Source organism: Acipenser ruthenus, chromosome 45, assembly GCF_902713425.1.
Source record: "Acipenser ruthenus chromosome 45, fAciRut3.2 maternal haplotype, whole genome shotgun sequence".
In the NCBI taxonomy this organism is placed as follows: Eukaryota; Metazoa; Chordata; class Actinopteri; order Acipenseriformes; family Acipenseridae; genus Acipenser; species Acipenser ruthenus.
In genome coordinates, this window is record NC_081233.1 from 5,224,789 (window position 1) to 5,243,324 (window position 18,536).

At 46.4% G+C, this 18,536-nt stretch overlaps 1 protein-coding gene across 1 annotated transcript; it reads left to right on the forward strand.

Annotated features, from left to right (window-relative positions):
* Nucleotides 1-4,119: 4,119 nt before the first annotated feature.
* LOC117401067 (peripherin) lies at nucleotides 4,120-18,294 on the forward strand. Its single transcript, XM_059013357.1, has 9 exons — nucleotides 4,120-4,701; nucleotides 10,071-10,131; nucleotides 11,973-12,068; nucleotides 12,561-12,722; nucleotides 14,291-14,416; nucleotides 15,210-15,430; nucleotides 15,700-15,749; nucleotides 15,858-15,931; nucleotides 16,552-18,294. The coding sequence occupies exons 1-9, from the start codon at nucleotides 4,172-4,174 to the stop codon at nucleotides 16,597-16,599; spliced, it is 1,368 nt and encodes a 455-aa protein (XP_058869340.1). The 5' UTR covers nucleotides 4,120-4,171; the 3' UTR covers nucleotides 16,600-18,294.
* The last annotated feature ends 242 nt before the right edge of the window (nucleotides 18,295-18,536 follow it).

Below are 18,536 nucleotides of genomic sequence, written 5' to 3' on the forward strand. Positions count from 1 at the left end.
AGCCTGCCGGGGACTTCCCCGGTCCCTAATGCAGTTTGCGCATTCATTATTCATCTTCCCAGCTCCCTCCTGGCACTGCGCTGGAGCTCAGCTGTGATCTTTAACCCCCGGTGCTTCAATCACACTCCAGGTTCCTGTGAGAGATGAGTCACTGGGGTGGGGGGAGGGGTGGACATGTTACCCTCTGTGCCGGGGCTGGGGCTCTGCACGGAAAATGTGTTTTTGAGTTTTGTTTATTTTTCTGGGGTTTTTGTAAAATAAATAAATAAATATAGTCTGACTCTCTGTCTCGCACATGCTACCTGCTGGTGATTGGCCAGCTGCGGATTCCAAACCAGCTGGTGGGCGTGTCCCTGCGGAGAGTCTCGCGATATAGGGGTCAGCTGACACACGTCCAGGCTGCAGCCAAGCACAGGACTGTCCACGCTACCCTGGACAAGAAACCTATCACCACTATACAGAAGGAACCGTGTGTGGAACCGGGAGTTTGGATTAATATTAGAAGTTTAGGGATTAGAAATCCTGGGAGTGTAGTGAGGAAGGCCTCCTGGATTAGCGGAGCTGCGCTCGCTGTACTAACGGACGCTTCTGTAGTTGTGTGTTTCCAGTCTTTTCGGTTTGCTCTTGTTTTGTTCACTTGTGAAGGGGTTCTTCAACCTCTCCATTGTTGGCAGCATCACGCGGTCTCTCTGTTCTCAATCCTGAGTGACGGTGTGGCATTTCAGCCGTGTCTCTCCCCGTCGTTCAGTGGGTAACCCACAAGACCCTATCCTCTCACTACCATCTCCTGGCAAGGCTTCCGTCTTTCTACTCTTCAATGGTTCACACGTGGAAGCAATGCTGGCAGCTCCGAGGTGTGGGAGCTGGAGGCCTCACACTTCGGCTTCTCAGTCACCAATTGCAGCTTTGCCTCTGTGTAAATCATGGGACTCAGAAGTGCATGACTGAAAAACTGAGTGTTAGGCAATGAATAATCAAATACACAGTTATCATAATGATAGGACCAATTACATTAGGACCGGTCCTGGAATTGTGCCTTCTTTTAAAGAGAAACGTACTCTGAAGAGACTCCCACACACACAGTGTTAGAGACACGTACTCTGAAGAGACTCACACACACACAGTGTTAGAGACACGTACTCTGAAGAGACTCACACACACAGTGTTAGAGACACGTACTCTGAAGAGACTCACACACACAGTGTTAGAGAAACGTACTCTGAAGAGACTCACACATACAGTGTTAGAGACACGTACTCTGAAGAGACTCACACACACACAGTGTTAGAGAAACGTACTCTGAAGAGACTCACACACACACACACAGTGTTAGAGAAACGTACTCTGAAGAGACTCACACACACACAGTGTTAGAGGCACGTACTCTGAAGAGACTCACACACACACACACAGTGTTAGAGACACGTACTCTGAAGAGACTCACACACACACAGTGTTAGAGACACGTACTCTGAAGAGACTCACACACACACAGTGTTAGAGACACGTACTCTGAAGAGACTCACACACACACACAGTGTTAGAGACACGTACTCTGAAGAGACTCACACACACACAGTGTTAGAGACACGTACTCTGAAGAGACTCACACACACACAGTGTTAGAGACACGTACTCTGAAGAGACTCACACACACACAGTGTTAGAGAAACGTACTCTGAAGAGACTCACACACACACAGTGTTAGAGACACGTACTCTGAAGAGACTCACACACACACAGTGTTAGAGACACGTACTCTGAAGAGACTCACACACACACAGTGTTAGAGACACGTACTCTGAAGAGACTCACACACACACAGTGTTAGAGACACGTACTCTGAAGAGACTCACACACACACAGTGTTAGAGACACGTACTCTGAAGAGACTCACACACACACAGTGTTAGAGACACGTACTCTGAAGAGACTCACACACACACAGTGTTAGAGACACGTACTCTGAAGAGATTCACACACACAGTTAGAGAAGCTGGTTTGTCAAAGTCTCATCCACATAAACAAAGTGCCAGTTTAGTTATTGGTTATTGATTAGGGAAGATGCATTTGACATATATTGACACATGATCATTCTAAAAGAGTTTTACAGTGCGATATTCATTAAATAAATCACTTTTAAACAAAGTCCCTGAACGTATAGCGAAACAGGCTACACATTAACTCATGTGAACAATATATCATGAAAACCAAATCTAACAAACCTGTCATGATGAAATACAGAGAGAGAGAGGGAGCAGGGATCAAAGATACCAGCTACAAACATAATGACAATGACCTGAGGAACAGGAACTCATGGTAGCTGTGCTTTGAGTGATTCTGATATGCTATCATGAACTGTAATGATTCAAACCACAGTACTGGGGTCCAGTTGAATACAGTGTAGCACAAAGTGTGTGTCGCTCATATAAGCAGGAACATGTGGGGCCTTTGAATCGATGGGAACTCATTTAAGATTTACTGGGATTATTTGGTTAGCTCCTTTTGAAAAGATTGCATACGTGCTGTGAAGGAATTATCTGAACACAACAAAAGGAGAGCATAGTTACTGATATTTTCACAGTAATAAATAACACACCCAATAAAGTTACATTCATGCTGAAAAACAGTGTGAAAATATGTGAATGATTAATAGTCAGTCATTGATAAATTATTGATGTAGTAGGTTTCACACACAGGTTGACATGACTACGCTGTGATCAATCAATCCTTTTTTTAAACAGGAGTCATTTGTGACAGTGATAAGGACTGATGCATGCTTTCAGTTTGCTTTCCTACACTATTCTTAAGCACATTTGAATTAGTTCCTGTGTGTGGGTGGGTGTGTGTGTTGTGAAACAGCTGTGCAGTGACAGGTGTAATGGTAAGGGGTGCTGAGTGACAGGTGTTCATGGTAAGGGGTGCAGTGACAGGTGTAATGGTAAGGGGTGCTGAGTGACAGGTGTTCATGGTAAGGGGTGCTGAGTGACAGGTGTTCATGGTAAGGGGTGCTGAGTGACAGGTGTTCATGGTAAGGGGTGCAGTGACAGGTGTAATGATAAGGGGTGCTGAGTGACAGGTGTTCATGGTAAGGGGTGCTGAGTGACAGGTGTAATGGTAAGGGGTGCTGAGTGACAGGTGTTCATGGTAAGGGGTGCTGAGTGACAGGTGTTCATGGTAAGGGGTGATGAGTGACAGGTGTAATGGTAAGGGGTGCTGAGTGACAGGTGTAATGGTAAGGGGTGTTGAGTGACAGATGTAATGGTAAGAGGTGCTGAATTATTTATAAATTTTATATTAGAATTCAGGACTGAGGGGTTAAAGTTAAGGATTAGAGAGATTTTACATCACGGTACAGCAGAATCATTGCTGTGTTTTTATTTGTACCAGTAAATGTAAGATATAGAATACAATTAATCTGTGGTTTGGCTTTGGTGTGTGTCTATCACTTATATTATAGGAAACAATGAAACAATCTCCATCATCAGTTGTCCACGGTAGTGAAGCTGGGAATAGTAAATATTTCAATAGAAAGCTGCATAGCCTCTGTTTGTAACCGTTTGCATTTAATAATGAAAACACTCCATTAGAAGAAAATCCTAAAGAAATGATACATTGCTTTAGAAAAACAAGATTTTTTTTCCTGCCATTTGAATCCAGATGTATCTGTGTATTACACCTGCTCATATAAATATGTATCTATTTCTAGATTTCTGTCATTTTCTACCTACGATACATTTCTATGAAAATCTATAGAATTCCACAGGGTTCCAAAAGGAATCAGGTAGCAATTTCATTATCAAATTATATCAAAAACTTCATGCTCACATATTGATAGAAATACCAAAGAATGTCAGCTTCGAGCTCTTTCATTTAATAGCTGCTTGAGTGTCTGTGTGTCAGCGTGTGGCTTTGTAGATGTGTGCCTGTGTGAGAGAGGGAGAGAGCAAGACTGAGGTGATGCAGTGATGTGGAAGGGAGTTTGGAGATTTTTCCAGAAGTGGTTTAAGGAGGGGGAGGGGGGGCATCGTCTAGCGGCAGGGAGGGGGGTTGTGAAGATGGGAGTGGCTGCACAGTGGAGGGCTGAACCGACACGGGGTATAAAACCCTCTGAACAGCAGCATCCTGAATCCTTCAGTCTCTCTTTCTCTCCACGAGCAACACAGACATCATGAGCCACCACAGGACTTCCACCACCTCCACCTCTTACCGGCGCACTTTCGGGGCGCCCCCGATGTTCTCCCCAGTCTCCTACACCCCAGTCTCCTCCCGCCTCTCAGCCGGGGGGCGGCTCATGAGCTCCCCGACCTCAGCCTCCTCGCACCGCTCCGTCTCGTACAGGGCCCGCAGCAGCACCCCGGCCCTGCGACTCGGCTACGACAAGGTGGACTTCGCAGGGGCCGAGGCCCTGAACCAGGAGTTCATGACGACCCGCAGCAACGAGAAGGCGGAGCTGCAGGAGCTAAATGACCGCTTCGCCAGCTTCATCGAGAAGGTGCACTACCTGGAGCAGCAGAACACCATGCTGTCTGGGGAGCTGAGCCAGCTCAGGGGCCAGCAGGAGCCGGGCCGGGCCAGCACGCTCTTCCAGCAGGAGCTGCGGGAGCTGCGCAGGCAGCTGGAGCAGGTGGGGGAGGAGAGGGACCGCTTCCATGTGGAGAGGGACAACCTGGCAGAGGACGTGGCGCTGCTGAAGCAGAGGTCAGTGTCATTACATCAGTTAAACTAGGGGTGGCATCAGTCGAATAGCCAAGTAACAGTGGACCTCACAAACTGGCAGTCCACTAATCTTTTATTTTGTCTCCTCTAAGCTAAAGGTACTGACAGTCCCCACGTGTAGCATTGGAATTCTATTCAGCTGAATTGAAATGGGTGCTTTCAGATAGACAGAGGTGGAGTTGCAATCCATGACATATAAATGAAGTTTTAGAACATTAATGAATAGTTTCAAAAATATAATAATAAATATAATGCGCAAACAGCAGTGTTACGAAACAGTACGTTCACAAATAGAGCAGCATTATAAAATACATGATTCATTCATTTCTTTTTTGAAATCATAACTAATCAACTATGAGAAACTAAGGTAGAGACAAAGAGAGAGAAGTTTGTGTGTGTGTGTGTGTGTGTGTGCCTGGAAATAAAGTGACAGTCTTGGTCCAGATGTAATCCCACCAGTTTAGATTAATTGAATAGCACCTCTTGAACTTGAATACATGTGTTTGGTCCCAGAACATTTAAACAGTTGAAAGGTTAGTAGGTTATGAATTGAGTAGATGACTGGGGTAGTAAGATGTCTTTCTGATTGTCTTTGAACATGTAGATCTATAAGAAACTCAGATCAGCTTTAAATTGAATTTCTTTGCTTACAACTAAATTATCTAATGAAATATGTTTTTTCTGTCTCATTTTGAGAACCTTATAAATTAGCAATACTCCTGACCTGGTCTGCATGGTGACTTGATTAAAATCCCATTGGATTACCCAGAACAAACTAGCAGAACTGTTAGCATAACAATATCCACACAATAGACCTGGAGCCAGATACTGTGCTGGATTACCAATCTATTGTACAACAGATCCCATTGTAGCTGCCCTTGTGCTAGCCTTGCCCCACCCTAGTATTGCCACTGCTGCACTGCTGTTGAAGAATATTCTGCTGGGGGATAATACAATACAATGCAATAGTATTGCTTAGAGCCCAAATCACTTCAGTTTAAGTTCATGCATTCGACAGGATAGATGCAGTAGTTTACCATTCAGTGAATTTATGTGTCATTCAAACATCATTATTTATTTAATTCAATCCAAATACTGATTCTCAAAAAGCTGTGGACGCTCATGAACTGTGCTTTTGCCCAAATGCATCTATTTTATCCCCGGTTGCAGTTGGTGTTTTGTGCTAATAAAAGATGTGGGCATATAAATGAAACGCTAAAGCCACAGGGTGATGCAGGATTACAAGGCGTTTCTGCAGGGGAGTTCCCAGAGGTGAGATGAGTTACACTGCAGTGCTGTGTCTGGAATACACTGAACAGAACTCCCTCTGCAGTAAAGAAAGGTGTGTCTCTCCACTCACTGATCTGGGGACAGAACAGACCATCTTACTGTGGAGACGGCCTGGGAGAACACATGGGACATATACCCATATACCTGGGAGAACACATGGGACATATACCCATATACCTGGGAGAACACATGGGACATATACCCATATACCTGGGAGAACACATGGGACATATACCCATATACCTGGTTGATCTCAACACTTTGTCTTTAAGGATGCCAGCGATTCAGGTGACCCATCCCATACTCTCACCCGTGTACCCTTGTAATACCCTTGTGCTTTTGCATGTTTCCCCCATGCTTTCTCGTGGTTATACTATGCATTTACCTACCAGTTTGACATGCTTTCCCTTGTGTTTTATTATACCATACCTCTCTGTGCTTTAAAGTGCTTACCTATGCTTTACCATGCTTTCAGTATGCTTTATTACACTTTGCAGTGCGTTGGCTATGTTAAAGTTTTATAAGGGTACATTTTATGACAGTGAAAACAACTCTGTCAAGTAGTGTTAATGTATGGAGTTCCATCCTCACACTCACAGACTTGTGTACTAAGTCCATGTAAGAAATATTATAAACGGTAACTACAGTGTGACTGCATGTCTTGAATGTATTTTGAAGTGTATGAAATTTGTGTTATCATTAAGCAACGGCTACCGGCACGTCGGGTGTACCAGGGTCCCTGCTCATGCCTTCTTTAGTGTTTCGGTCTTCCCCTTTTTAAATCAGTTAAGTACCTGTTAAGAGTCTCGCTTTATCTGAATCAGTCATTGGCAGCAGGCTGCTGTCGCCGTGCAGTCCATGGGAGCCTTAGTGACGTTTGTTTAGACTCCCTATGAAAGTAAATGGCTGAGATTCCACTTGTCGTATCAAGCTGTATTTCTAAAGCCTCTTATTCGAAGATCCTTAAACCAATTTGGTAATTGGCACTATGATCTTTGTGACAGCATCTGGAAAAATCAATAGGTCCCGTTAACGTGTCCTGTTACTGCAGTCACATTAGGAGGCACTCAGCTCCCTGCATGAATAATAGACAACACCTGCCTGTCTGACGTCCTGCTGTGTAACCCATTGGACTCTGCAGCCTAGCAACTAGAAGACCAGGGGTGTGTTCAGAACCAGGGACTCCACTTCAACTCTGCTGTGAATGCATACTGTCTGCTACTGTCATCTGTAGACAAAGGATTTGCATCACCCTATAGAATGAACTCATTGTGCTTCATCATGTTGAATAAAACCTGCTGAATAATGTTACGTTAACATATTGAATTACACACCGCTTTGTAGTTTTCCATGTACTTAACAAAAAACTGACAAAAATAGAGAAGTGTGACATTTCAAAATCTAATATGAAATACTGTACTAGTATTATGGTTTTGCGATATCATTTAGTAGTTTCTTTGATTACATGATGTTAAATTTAAAAAATAAGGTCTCATAGTTTGTTTTTTTAATTGTCTCAATCCTACAATTCTAGGTGATGCAAACCTTTTGGCCCTAGCTGTAGGGGTGTTAATAGTTGAGTCGTTTAAATGTTAGTCCATTGATAAACATCTAGAGTGTTTAACCATTGTCAGGAACATGCAGACAGATAGGTGTTAGCCTGCAGTGTAGGCCAGTTTCATATTCGATATTTCTTCCCAGTTTGCATGTACAGTGAAATGCTGCACACCACACAGTCTGCTTATGATGGCTTTGTTACAAATACCCCCGATTTAATCAAATTTAATTAAAAAGTTTAGTAAAAATAAAAACCCTGCATGAAGAACACAAGAAGCTTTTCCACACACTGTAAATCATTCATTTCAACACACTTTACCAGGATACTAACACTTTAAATTCCACCGATTTTCATTAAACATTTCATTGGCAATTCTTTTGATGGTTGTTCATGGAAGTTCATGGGAGTTGATGGGTGTTGATGGGTGTTGATGGGAGTTCATGGAAGTTCATGGGAGTTGATGGAAGTTCATGGGAGTTGATGGGTGTTGATGGGAGTTCATGGGAGTTCATGGGTGTTGATGGGAGTTGATGGGAGTTGATGAGAGTTCATGGGTGTTGATGGGAGTTGATGGGTGTTGATGAGAGTTCATGGGTGTTGATGGGAGTTGATGGGTGTTGATGGGAGTTGATGGGTGTTGATAAGAGTTCATGGGTGTTGATGGGAGTTGATGGGTGTTGATAAGAGTTCATGGGTGTTGATGGGTGTTGATGGGTGTTGATGGGTGTTGATGAGAGTTCATGGGTGTTGTTGGGAGTCCATGGGTGTTGATGGGAGTTGATGGGTGTTGATGAGAGTTCATGGGTGTTGTTGGGAGTCCATGGGTGTTGATGGGTGTTGATGGGTGTTGATGAGAGTTCATGGGTGTTGTTGGGAGTTCATGGGTGTTGATGGGAGTTGATGGGTGTTGATGAGAGTTCATGGGTGTTGATGGGAGTTCATGGGTGTTGATGGGTGTTGATGGGTGTTGATGGGAGTTCATGGGTGTTGATGGGTGTTGATGGGTGTTGATGGGAGTTCATGGGTGTTGTTGGGAGTTCATGGGTGTTGATGGGAGTTCATTGGTGTTGATGGGAGTTCATGGGTGTTGATGGGAGTTCATGGGAGTTCATGGGTGTTTATGGATGTTGATAGGTATTATGTGTTGTTCCAGTTGGCATCACTGCTCTGAGCTGCTTCTCTGCAGTTTCAGTGTTTTTTCCACAGCCTGCCTGCATTGCTTTAGTGGTGTCTCCGGAGCTCTGGGGTTGTGGGGGTGTTGAAAGCAGCGGATTGTGGAATAAAGGCTCGGGGGAGGGGGCAGCTGGGAGCTTTGTGTTCCCTTCTGAAGAGAGGGACGCAGGGGGTCATGGATCTGCAATTCCAATGAGGGTCAGTCTTTTCTCACCAATCCCACTTAAAGAGGTCAGGGGGGTCAAAGCGGAACAAGAGGAAGGAAAAGATAGAGGGGGAGACATTAAATATTTCAAAGCAACACCATTTAAAAAATGAGAAGTGAAGGAACTTTGCCCTGTGCATTTCAGCTCTGAATCGTTAAAGGATGTGCTGTTTTCTGTTTTTAATGATGGAAAATCAGGGAGCGGGCGGTGAGCTGAGGACACCCTGGCCGATCTAATCTATTCACTAGAAGAAAGTGTGTCTGTTTAAAGGGCAGTGCAGTGTTAAACGTTTTGCTTAAAATATGCATCACCGTATTGTTAATATACAGTATTACTTGTACAGTGTACAGGTACAGTTCCTTCTCAAATTCAATTATTACAGCAAATACATGTACAAACGTAGTCTTATAAACATTAATGCTGCGTTCTGGGTAAAGTCCGATCACCCTGATGTTCTTATGCAGAGTAGAATACACTTGTTTCTTTTTTTTCCAGTCATTGAGTTTTATTATTCAGTGGACAACAACAGGCTTCATTGAAATGGTAGAAAAGGTCTATGGTTAAAATGTCACAGCAGCAATTTGTTTGACTGAGTTAAGAAGCCAGTTTGAATGTGTACATGCATTTAGATACGTAAGATAAACCGAAACAGTGGGAACTGGACTGCCTGTGCAGATTGCATGTAGGACACAAAGGAATGTTGCACCTGTCAGCTGCCTGTAGCTGAATATCTACAGGCCAGTCCTAGTTCAATATCATTCACAAAGCCAGGTTCATTTGCCTAAGAAATCGCTGCTAGATACTTACAGTTAAAGATAAGCATGTTTTAAATGCTGGCAGATTTACAGGGTATTCGTTTTTACAAAAGCAGTGAGCATTTGCGCGCCAACAGTAAAAGTGTTACTAGCAAACAATCGGACAGTGACACCTGCTGGCAGGTAGAGGGAATGCACCTAGTGTTTTTAGGTACATTTGGGGCATTAAGATCTGTTCGGTTGTAGTTACAGTCTTCAGGGAGAAAGGAAGGTGTTATTTCACTCCCTCCCCTGATCAGAACTCCCTGATACTGTGGCGGGTGTGTCTGTATATTTGCTAACACTGTGTCCTCTCTGTGTGTCACCCAGGCTGGAGGATGAAGCTCAGAAGAGAATAGAAGCTGAGAATAACCTGGTCCTCTTCCGCAAGGTGAGCATTACAACCCTGCGAGCTGCTTCACACTGTACATGCTGAGCAGCGATACAGCACAGCCCTGCGAGCTGCTTCACACTGTACACGCTGAGCAGCGATACAGCACAGCCCTGCGAGCTGCTTCACACTGTACACGCTGAGCAGCCACACAGCACAGCCCTGCAAGCTGCTTCACACTGTACGCACTGAGCAGCCACACAGCACAGCCCTGCGAGCTGCTTCACACTGTACGCACTGAGCAGCCACACAGCACAGCCCTGCGAGCTGCTTCACACTGTACACGCTGAGCAGCCACACAGCACAGCCCTGCAAGCTGCTTCACACTGTACACGCTGAGCAGCCACACAGCACAGCCCTGCGAGCTGCTTCACACTGTACACGCTGAGCAGCGATACAGCACAGCCCTGCGAGCTGCTTCACACTGTACGCACTGAGCAGCCACACAGCACAGCCCTGCGAGCTGCTTCACACTGTACGCACTGAGCAGCGATACAGCACAGCCCTGCGAGCTGCTTCACACTGTACACGCTGAGCAGCCACACAGCACAGCCCTGCGAGCTGCTTCACACTGTACACGCTGAGCAGCGATACAGCACAGCCCTGCGAGCTGCTTCACACTGTACACGCTGAGCAGCGATACAGCACAGCCCTGCGAGCTGCTTCACACTGTACACGCTGAGCAGCGATACAGCACAGCCCTGCAAGCTGCTTCACACTGTACGCACTGAGCAGCGATACAGCACAGCCCTGCGGGCTGCCTCACACTGTACACGATGAGCAGCGATATAGCACAGCCCTGCGAGCTGCTTCACACTGTACACGCTGAGCAGCGATACAGCACAGCCCTGCGAGCTGCTTCACACTGTACGCGCTGAGCAGCGATACAGCACAGCCCTGCGAGCTGCTTCACACTGTACACGCTGTGCAGTGATACAGCACAGCCCTGCGGGCTGCCTCACACTGTACACGCTGAGCAGCGATACAGCACAGTACAAACTGCATGTATATAACCAGTGAACAGAAGCCAAGTATAAATACAGTCATTCCGGAGTCTGCATCTCTAACACTGCAGCCGGCTTCATTCAGACCCTGTAGTAGGGATTAGAAGAAGGTCCTGAGATCTCATCACAGTTAAAGGTCCCATCCAGAATATAATGGGAGTCAATAGGCGAGCTCCTGATAATATCACTATAGCTATCAGAACATAAGAACATTTACGAACGAGAGGAGGCCATTCGGCCCATCCAAGCTTCTTAGAACTGTGTCAAGTCAGGTCTTAAAGGATCCCAGTGATTCTGCCTCAACAACATGACCAGGTAACCCATTCCACACCCTCAACCCTCTCTGTCTCTGATTCCACACCCTGCCTCTCTGATCCTGCAGGATGTGATTCCACACCCTGCCCTCTCCCTATCTGTGATCCCTGTCTCTCTGATCCCTGTCTCTCCGATCCCTGTCTCTGATCCCTGTCTCTCTGATCCCTGTCTCTCCGATCCCTGTCTCTGATCCCTGTCTCTGATCCCTGTCTCTCCGATCCCTGTCTCACCGATCCCTGTCTCCGATCCCTGTCTCTCTGATCCCTGTCTCTCTGATCCCTGTCTCTCTGATCCCTGTCTCACTGATCCCTGTCTCTCCGATCCCTGTCTCTCCGATCCCTGTCTCTCCGATCCCTGTCTCTCTGATCCCTGTCTCTCTGATCCCTGTCTCACCGATCCCTGTCTCTCTGATCCCTGTCTCTCTGATCCCTGTCTCACCGATCCCTGTCTCTCTGATCCCTGTCTCACCGATCCCTGTCTCTCTGATCCCTGTCTCACCGATCCCTGTCTTTGATCCTGCAGGATGTGGATGACGCCACGCTGTCCCGTCTGGAGCTGGAGAGGAAGATTGAGTCTCTGATGGACGAGATTGCGTTCCTCAAGAAAATGCACGATGAGGTGAGTGGCGCCCCCTGCCCCCTGGCATGAAGCGCTCATGAGGATGCCCCTCATTCGTGGAATCACTGCATGAATGTCTGGGGGTTATCCTCTATTACACAACAAGCGCTGAGAGATCTGGCGTCCAATAGCTTTTCATATCCGGTGGTCCTGAGTCAATATTTATCTTACTGGATCTCATTCTGGAATCTCGAATTCATTCAAATCTAATAACAGAATGTGTGGTGTTGAGGTGAATGGTGTGTGTGGTGTTGAGGTGAATGGTGTGTGTGGTGTTGAGGTGAATGGTGTGTGTGGTGTTGAGGTGAATGGTGTGTGTGGTGTTGAGGTGAATGGTGTGTGTGGTGTTGAGGTGAATGGTGTGTGTGGTGTTGAGGTGAATGGTGTGTGTGGTGTTGAGGTGAATGGTGTGTGTGGTATTGAAGTGAATGGTGTGTGTGGTGTTGAGGTGAATGGAGCTGTACTGATCAGCTCTGCCCTGTGTCCCTGCAGGAGATCCAGGAGGTGCAGGTGAGCGTGCAGACCCAGCAGCTGCAGGTGGAGGTGGACTCGCACAAACCTGACCTGACGGGGGCGCTGCGGGACATCCGGGCGCAATACGAGAACATCGCTGCCAAGAACATGCAGGAGTCCGAGGAGTGGTACAAGTCCAAGGTGAGAGACTGGCTTACACACAGCACACACAGACTGACACACAGCACGCACACACTGACACACAGCACACACAGACTGACACACAGCACACACAGACTGACACACAGCACGCACACACTGACACACAGCACACACACACTGACATACAGCACACACACACTGACACACAGCACACACAGACTGACACACAGCACGCACACACTGACACACAGCACACACAGACTGACACACAGCACACACAGACTGACACACAGCACGCACACACTGACACACAGCACACACACACTGACATACAGCACACACACACTGACACACAGCACACACACACTGACACACAGCACGCACACACTGACACACAGCACACACAGACTGACACACAGCACACACAGACTGACACACAGCACGCACACACTGACACACAGCACACACACACTGACATACAGCACACACACACTGACACACAGCACACACACACTGACACACACAGACTGACACACAGCACACACAGACTGACACACAGCACACACACACTGACACACAGCACACACACAGCACACACACACTGACACACACAGACTGACACACAGCACACACAGACTGACACATAGCACACACACACTGACACACAGCACACACACAGCACACACACACTGACACACAGCACACACACACTGACACACACAGACTGACACACAGCACGCACACACTGACACACAGCACGCACACACTGACACACAGCACACACACACTGACACACAGCACACACACACTGACACACAGCATACAGCACACACACACTGACACACAGCATACAGACACACAGCACACAGACACAGACTGACACACAGCATACAGACTGACACACAGCATACAGACAGACAGCATACAGACACAGACTGACACATGTAACGTGTTCCTGTAATCTGATTACACTTTTCTGCAATCTGATCACATTTTTCAGTAATTTGAAACTGTAATGGTTCCTTTTTCAGGCAGGTAACAAAATGTGAAAAAAAACTCTTGCTAATGCATAACATGGAGATGAGAAAGCACTTCGACAGTGCAAGTCAGTCCTTACATGTCACACGAACGCAGTTCACATGTCATCGCAAGTCAGGGAACGAGGGGGTCCCACAGCTGGATCTTCAAAGGATATTTCGATATGCAGCCTGATATCTCTGTAAAATGTAAACTGTAACTAGTTACAGTTTTGTTCAAGTAACTAGAAAGTAAACAGACAACAATACCAGCGTTTTATGAATCACCCGATACAGCTAAAACACACAGAGTACATCCAGATATAAAGAGATCAAACGCATCCTTTCTTCTGACAAACATGTTTAGAACTGCATCCAAGTAACCTGAACGATCCAATCCAAAAAAACATACAACCACAAACAATGCCCTTTTACACCAGAGCGTGTGTTTTATAATAGAAGTAATACCCTCGGCAGCAGCCATTACCTGGAGATTATTATTATTGACCCATATTGCAACTCTTGTGAGTTCCCCAGTCAGTAATGACAGCTGCTTCATTGATCATGTTTCACTGCTGTTTGTGTTTCCAGTTTGCAGACCTGACTGACTCAGCCAATCGGAACGGAGAGGCCCTGCGCCAGGCCAAACAGGAAGCCAATGAGTCTCGGAGGCAGATCCAGAGCCTGACCTGTGAGGTGGACGCTCTGAAGGGCATGGTGAGAAAAGGCTGTTCGCCCATCAAGGCTCAGATGTTGTTAGCACACCATGTTTAAATGTTCCCAGTGTTTTAGATCCTACTACTTCACCTGGTAGGCTATTCCATGCATTCATAACTCTGTGTAAAAAAGTGCTTCCTAACTTCTGTTCTAAACTTTTACTCAGATTCCATTTATGCTGTCTTGTTGTTCTCTCTGTGCTACATTTGAGGTAATGACTCGGGTTCACTGTATCTAGATCATTTCTGATTTTAAAGACTTCAATCAAGTCCCCTCTTTACCTTCTTTTTTCTAAGCTGATGAGATTTCATTATTTTTACCTTTTCTCGTAGCTCATGTCTTAAGTCCTGGGATCAGCCTAGCTGCCCGTCTCTGTACCTTCTCGAGTGCAATGATGTATTTTTTGTAGTGAGGCGACCAGAACAGCACATAGTATTCTAACTAGAGAATTATATAGACTTAACCTCCCCAGACTTGTATTCCACACTTTCACAATATAGCCGATTTGTCTATTTCCCTTTTTAATTGCCTCACCACAGCGAGATACTTTCAATGATGACTCCACTGTAACCCTGAGATCCTTTTCAAACTCTTCATTTCCATCCTGTTCATTTTATACTTATAACTTGGATTATTATGCCCAACATGCAGGACTTTACATTTCTTAACATTAAAATGAATGCTCCACGAGTCTGCCCAGTTACAGCTCCACTTCAGCCTGATTTGAGGTGTCATATTCAGTGCCCGGCGCAGGGGCGGGGTCTAACCTCACAAGCCCCTCCCTCTCCCCCAGAACGAGGCTCTCCTGCGGCAGATGCGTGAGATGGAGGAGCAGTTCAGCGTGGAGGCGGCCGGTTACCAGGACAACGTGTCCCGGCTGGAGCAGGAAATCCGACACCTGAAGGAGGAGATGTCCCGGCACCTGCGGGAATACCAGGACCTGCTCAACGTGAAGATGGCGCTGGACATCGAGATCGCCACCTACAGGAAGCTGCTGGAAGGAGAGGAGAGCAGGTCAGGGCAGGGTGATTTCTCAGTGTCTGCACTGTAAATCCGAAGACAAAAGTCTTTCTCGATGTCTTTATTGAAATTTAATTCATTGAAATGCTTTTCCCATGTACCACATTTACCAGGGTTTGCCATGTTTTTAAAACACTTTACAATGCTTACCTATGCTTTATTGCTGTGCTTTTACTATGGGACGCCTTTCTAAGAGTTCTTTTTAATTGTGCCCATGAAGACACTGCTTTAGAATCACACTGTGTTTGTTTTTTCTGTTGCAGGATCACAATTCCGGTTCACAGCATGGCCTCTCTAAGCTTCCGCAGTGCTGGTGAGTGTCAGAGTTTGGGGTTTGTGTGGAGAATGGGATGATCTGGGATGAGAGCATGTCATGATATCAGGGCTCACTACTGTAACTCAACGTCTCTTATTGTTTCAGACTATGACCATGGCCAGGATAGTCACAGCAAGAGGACAGTGATGATTAAGACGATCGAGACTCGTGATGACGAGGTAATCTCATCTCCTAATGTGCAGGAATTTTGAATTAGTCATTCAGCAGATGCTTTTATCTAAAGCGACTTACAGAGACTAGGGGGTGAACTATGCATCAACAACTGCTGCTGCAGAATCACTTACAGGAGGACCACGGTTTGACGTCTCATCCGAATAACTTGCAAAATCACTCCAGTAAATCTTATCTAATATGTATTACCATCACTTCATCTCACCGAGACTTCATGCGCGACAGACAGCTTCATTCTATGGTTCTCTAGGTCAAGTAGTAGCCACATATCTGAGACACCATCTGAGATAGCAACTTCATATTTTCAGGGTGCACACTGCATGCTAAATGAGTTGGTGATTATTACATTGACCCTTCTGAAATGTTTCCCATATAAAAGCACAGCAAAGTGTAATAAACCACAGTGAAAGCATGGTTAACCCTGGCTAAGCACTGTGAAGCCCAGAGGTATGTAAAGTATATTAAAAAAACAAATCATGGTAAAATATTGAGGTTAGGTGACTTCTGGGCACAGACTCAATACACTCCTCACTTTTGGCAGAGAGCTGTACTCTGTGATCTTCTCAGGGTATCGTGTGTGTGTTAAGGGGCTGCGTTTGTGTTTCAGGTGGTGAAGGAATCGAGGAAGGAGCAGCAGTGTGAGCAGGACGAGTAGAGTCCAAGAAGAAAGAAACAGGAGCCAGGAATCACAGCTCACTGAGAGATACAAGACAACCAAGCCACCAGAACAACTACCAATGCCTTATTACCCTCCACTGCCCTAGTACCTAGAGATTGCAGAACAGCTACCAATGCCTTATTACCCTCCACTGCCCCAATACCTTGAGAATGCAGAATAGCTACCAATGCCTTATTACCCTCCACTGCCCCAGTACCTTGAGAATGCAGAACAGCTACCAATGCCTTATTACCCTCCACTGCCCCAGTACCTAGAGAATGCAGAACAGCTACCAATGCCTTATTACCCTCCACTGCCCCAATACCTTGAGAATGCATGGCAGGAAACGTAGCTGAGCACAGAGTTCTGTTCCATTACAGTCAGGTCAGCACTACAGAATAGTTTAGCTCTCACAGCCTCCCAACACCTATCTAAAGCAGTGGCATTTAAGGTACCAATTATAATCCCATTGTATTACTGAATAAACCTCTGCATTACCAGCAATGGCAACACAATGGAACTAATATTGCCCAGTGGTGCTGACACATTAACACGCTGTCTGGTACTAATGTAATGCATTGCTATTGTGATGTCATCACTATGTGTTGTGCCATTGTAGCTGCTACCATTCCCAGTACAGACCCATTGCTGCTATTGCAGTGCATCTGCATTGGGAAGTGACATGTCTTGGTTCTGTTTGTAGACACAGGGATGTCCCTGTTTAAAGGGGATGATAAGTGATGGGTGAGGCGTTTGCATTTGGAGCCCCCTAATGCTGTCAGAGTCCAGCACACACCCCTCTAACTGCTCCCCCTAATGCTGTCAGAGCCCAGCACACACCCCTCTAACTGCTCCCCCTAATGCTGTCAGAGCCCAGCACACACCCCTCTAACTGCTCCCCCTAATGCTGTCAGAGCCCAGCACACACCCCTCTAACTGCTCCCCCTAATGCTGTCAGAGCCCAGCACACACCCCTCTAACTGCTCCCCCTAATGCTGTCAGAGCCCAGCACACACCCCTCTAACTGCTCCCCCTAATGCTGTCAGAGCCCAGCACACACCCCTCTAACTGCTCCCCCTAATGGTGTCAGAGCCCAGCACACACCCCTCTAACTGTTCCCCCTAATGCTGTCAGAGCCCAGCACACACCCCTCTAACTGCTCCCCCTAATGCTGTCAGAGCCCAGCACACACCCCTCTAACTGTTCCCCCTAATGCTGTCAGGCCCAGCACACACCCCTCTAACTGTTCCCCCTAATGCTGTCAGAGCCCAGCACACACCCCTCTAACTGCTCCCCCTAATGCTGTCAGGCCCAGCACACACCCCTCTAACTGCTCCCCCTAATGCTGTCAGAGCCCAGCACACACCCCTCTAACTGCTCCCCCTAATGCTGTCAGAGCCCAGCACACACCCCTCTAACTGCTCCCCCTAATGCTGTCAGAGCCCAGCACACACCCCTCTAACTGCTCCCCCTAATGCTGTCAGAGCCCAGCACACACCCCTCTAACTGCTCCCCCTAATGCTGTCAGAGCCCAGCACACACACCTCTAACTGCATCAGAGAAATGGGAATTCTGTGCTCAGTTTGTCCTGTGTTAAAGAAACCCATTGTGTTCCATGGTCCAATGCTGTAGCCGTGTGATAATGATAATGTGTATGCTTAGCAGACAAAATAAAGAATAAAAGGAATTCAATGGTTGTCTTTTTTATTGATCTCAGCCAACTGCGTTCCAAATGGAACGGTCATTGTCCTGTGGCAGTCTTGTGCTATGGCAGTCATTGTCCTATGGCAGTCATTGTCTCATGGCAGTCATTGTCCTATTGCAGTCATTGTCCCATGGTAGTCATTGTCCCATGGTAGTCATTGTTCTATGGCAGTCATTGTCCTATGGCAGTCATTGTCCTAGGGCAGTCATTGTCCCATGGTAGTCTTGTC

Coding starts and splice junctions, on each gene's coding strand:
- LOC117401067 (XM_059013357.1), top strand. CDS start 4,172: ATGAGCCACCACAGGACTTCCACCACCTCCACCTCTTACCGGCGCACT. Junction 15,750..15,857: donor TCTAAGCTTCCGCAGTGCTG/GTGAGTGTCAGA, acceptor TTATTGTTTCAG/ACTATGACCATGGCCAGGAT. Junction 15,932..16,551: donor TCGAGACTCGTGATGACGAG/GTAATCTCATCT, acceptor TTTGTGTTTCAG/GTGGTGAAGGAATCGAGGAA.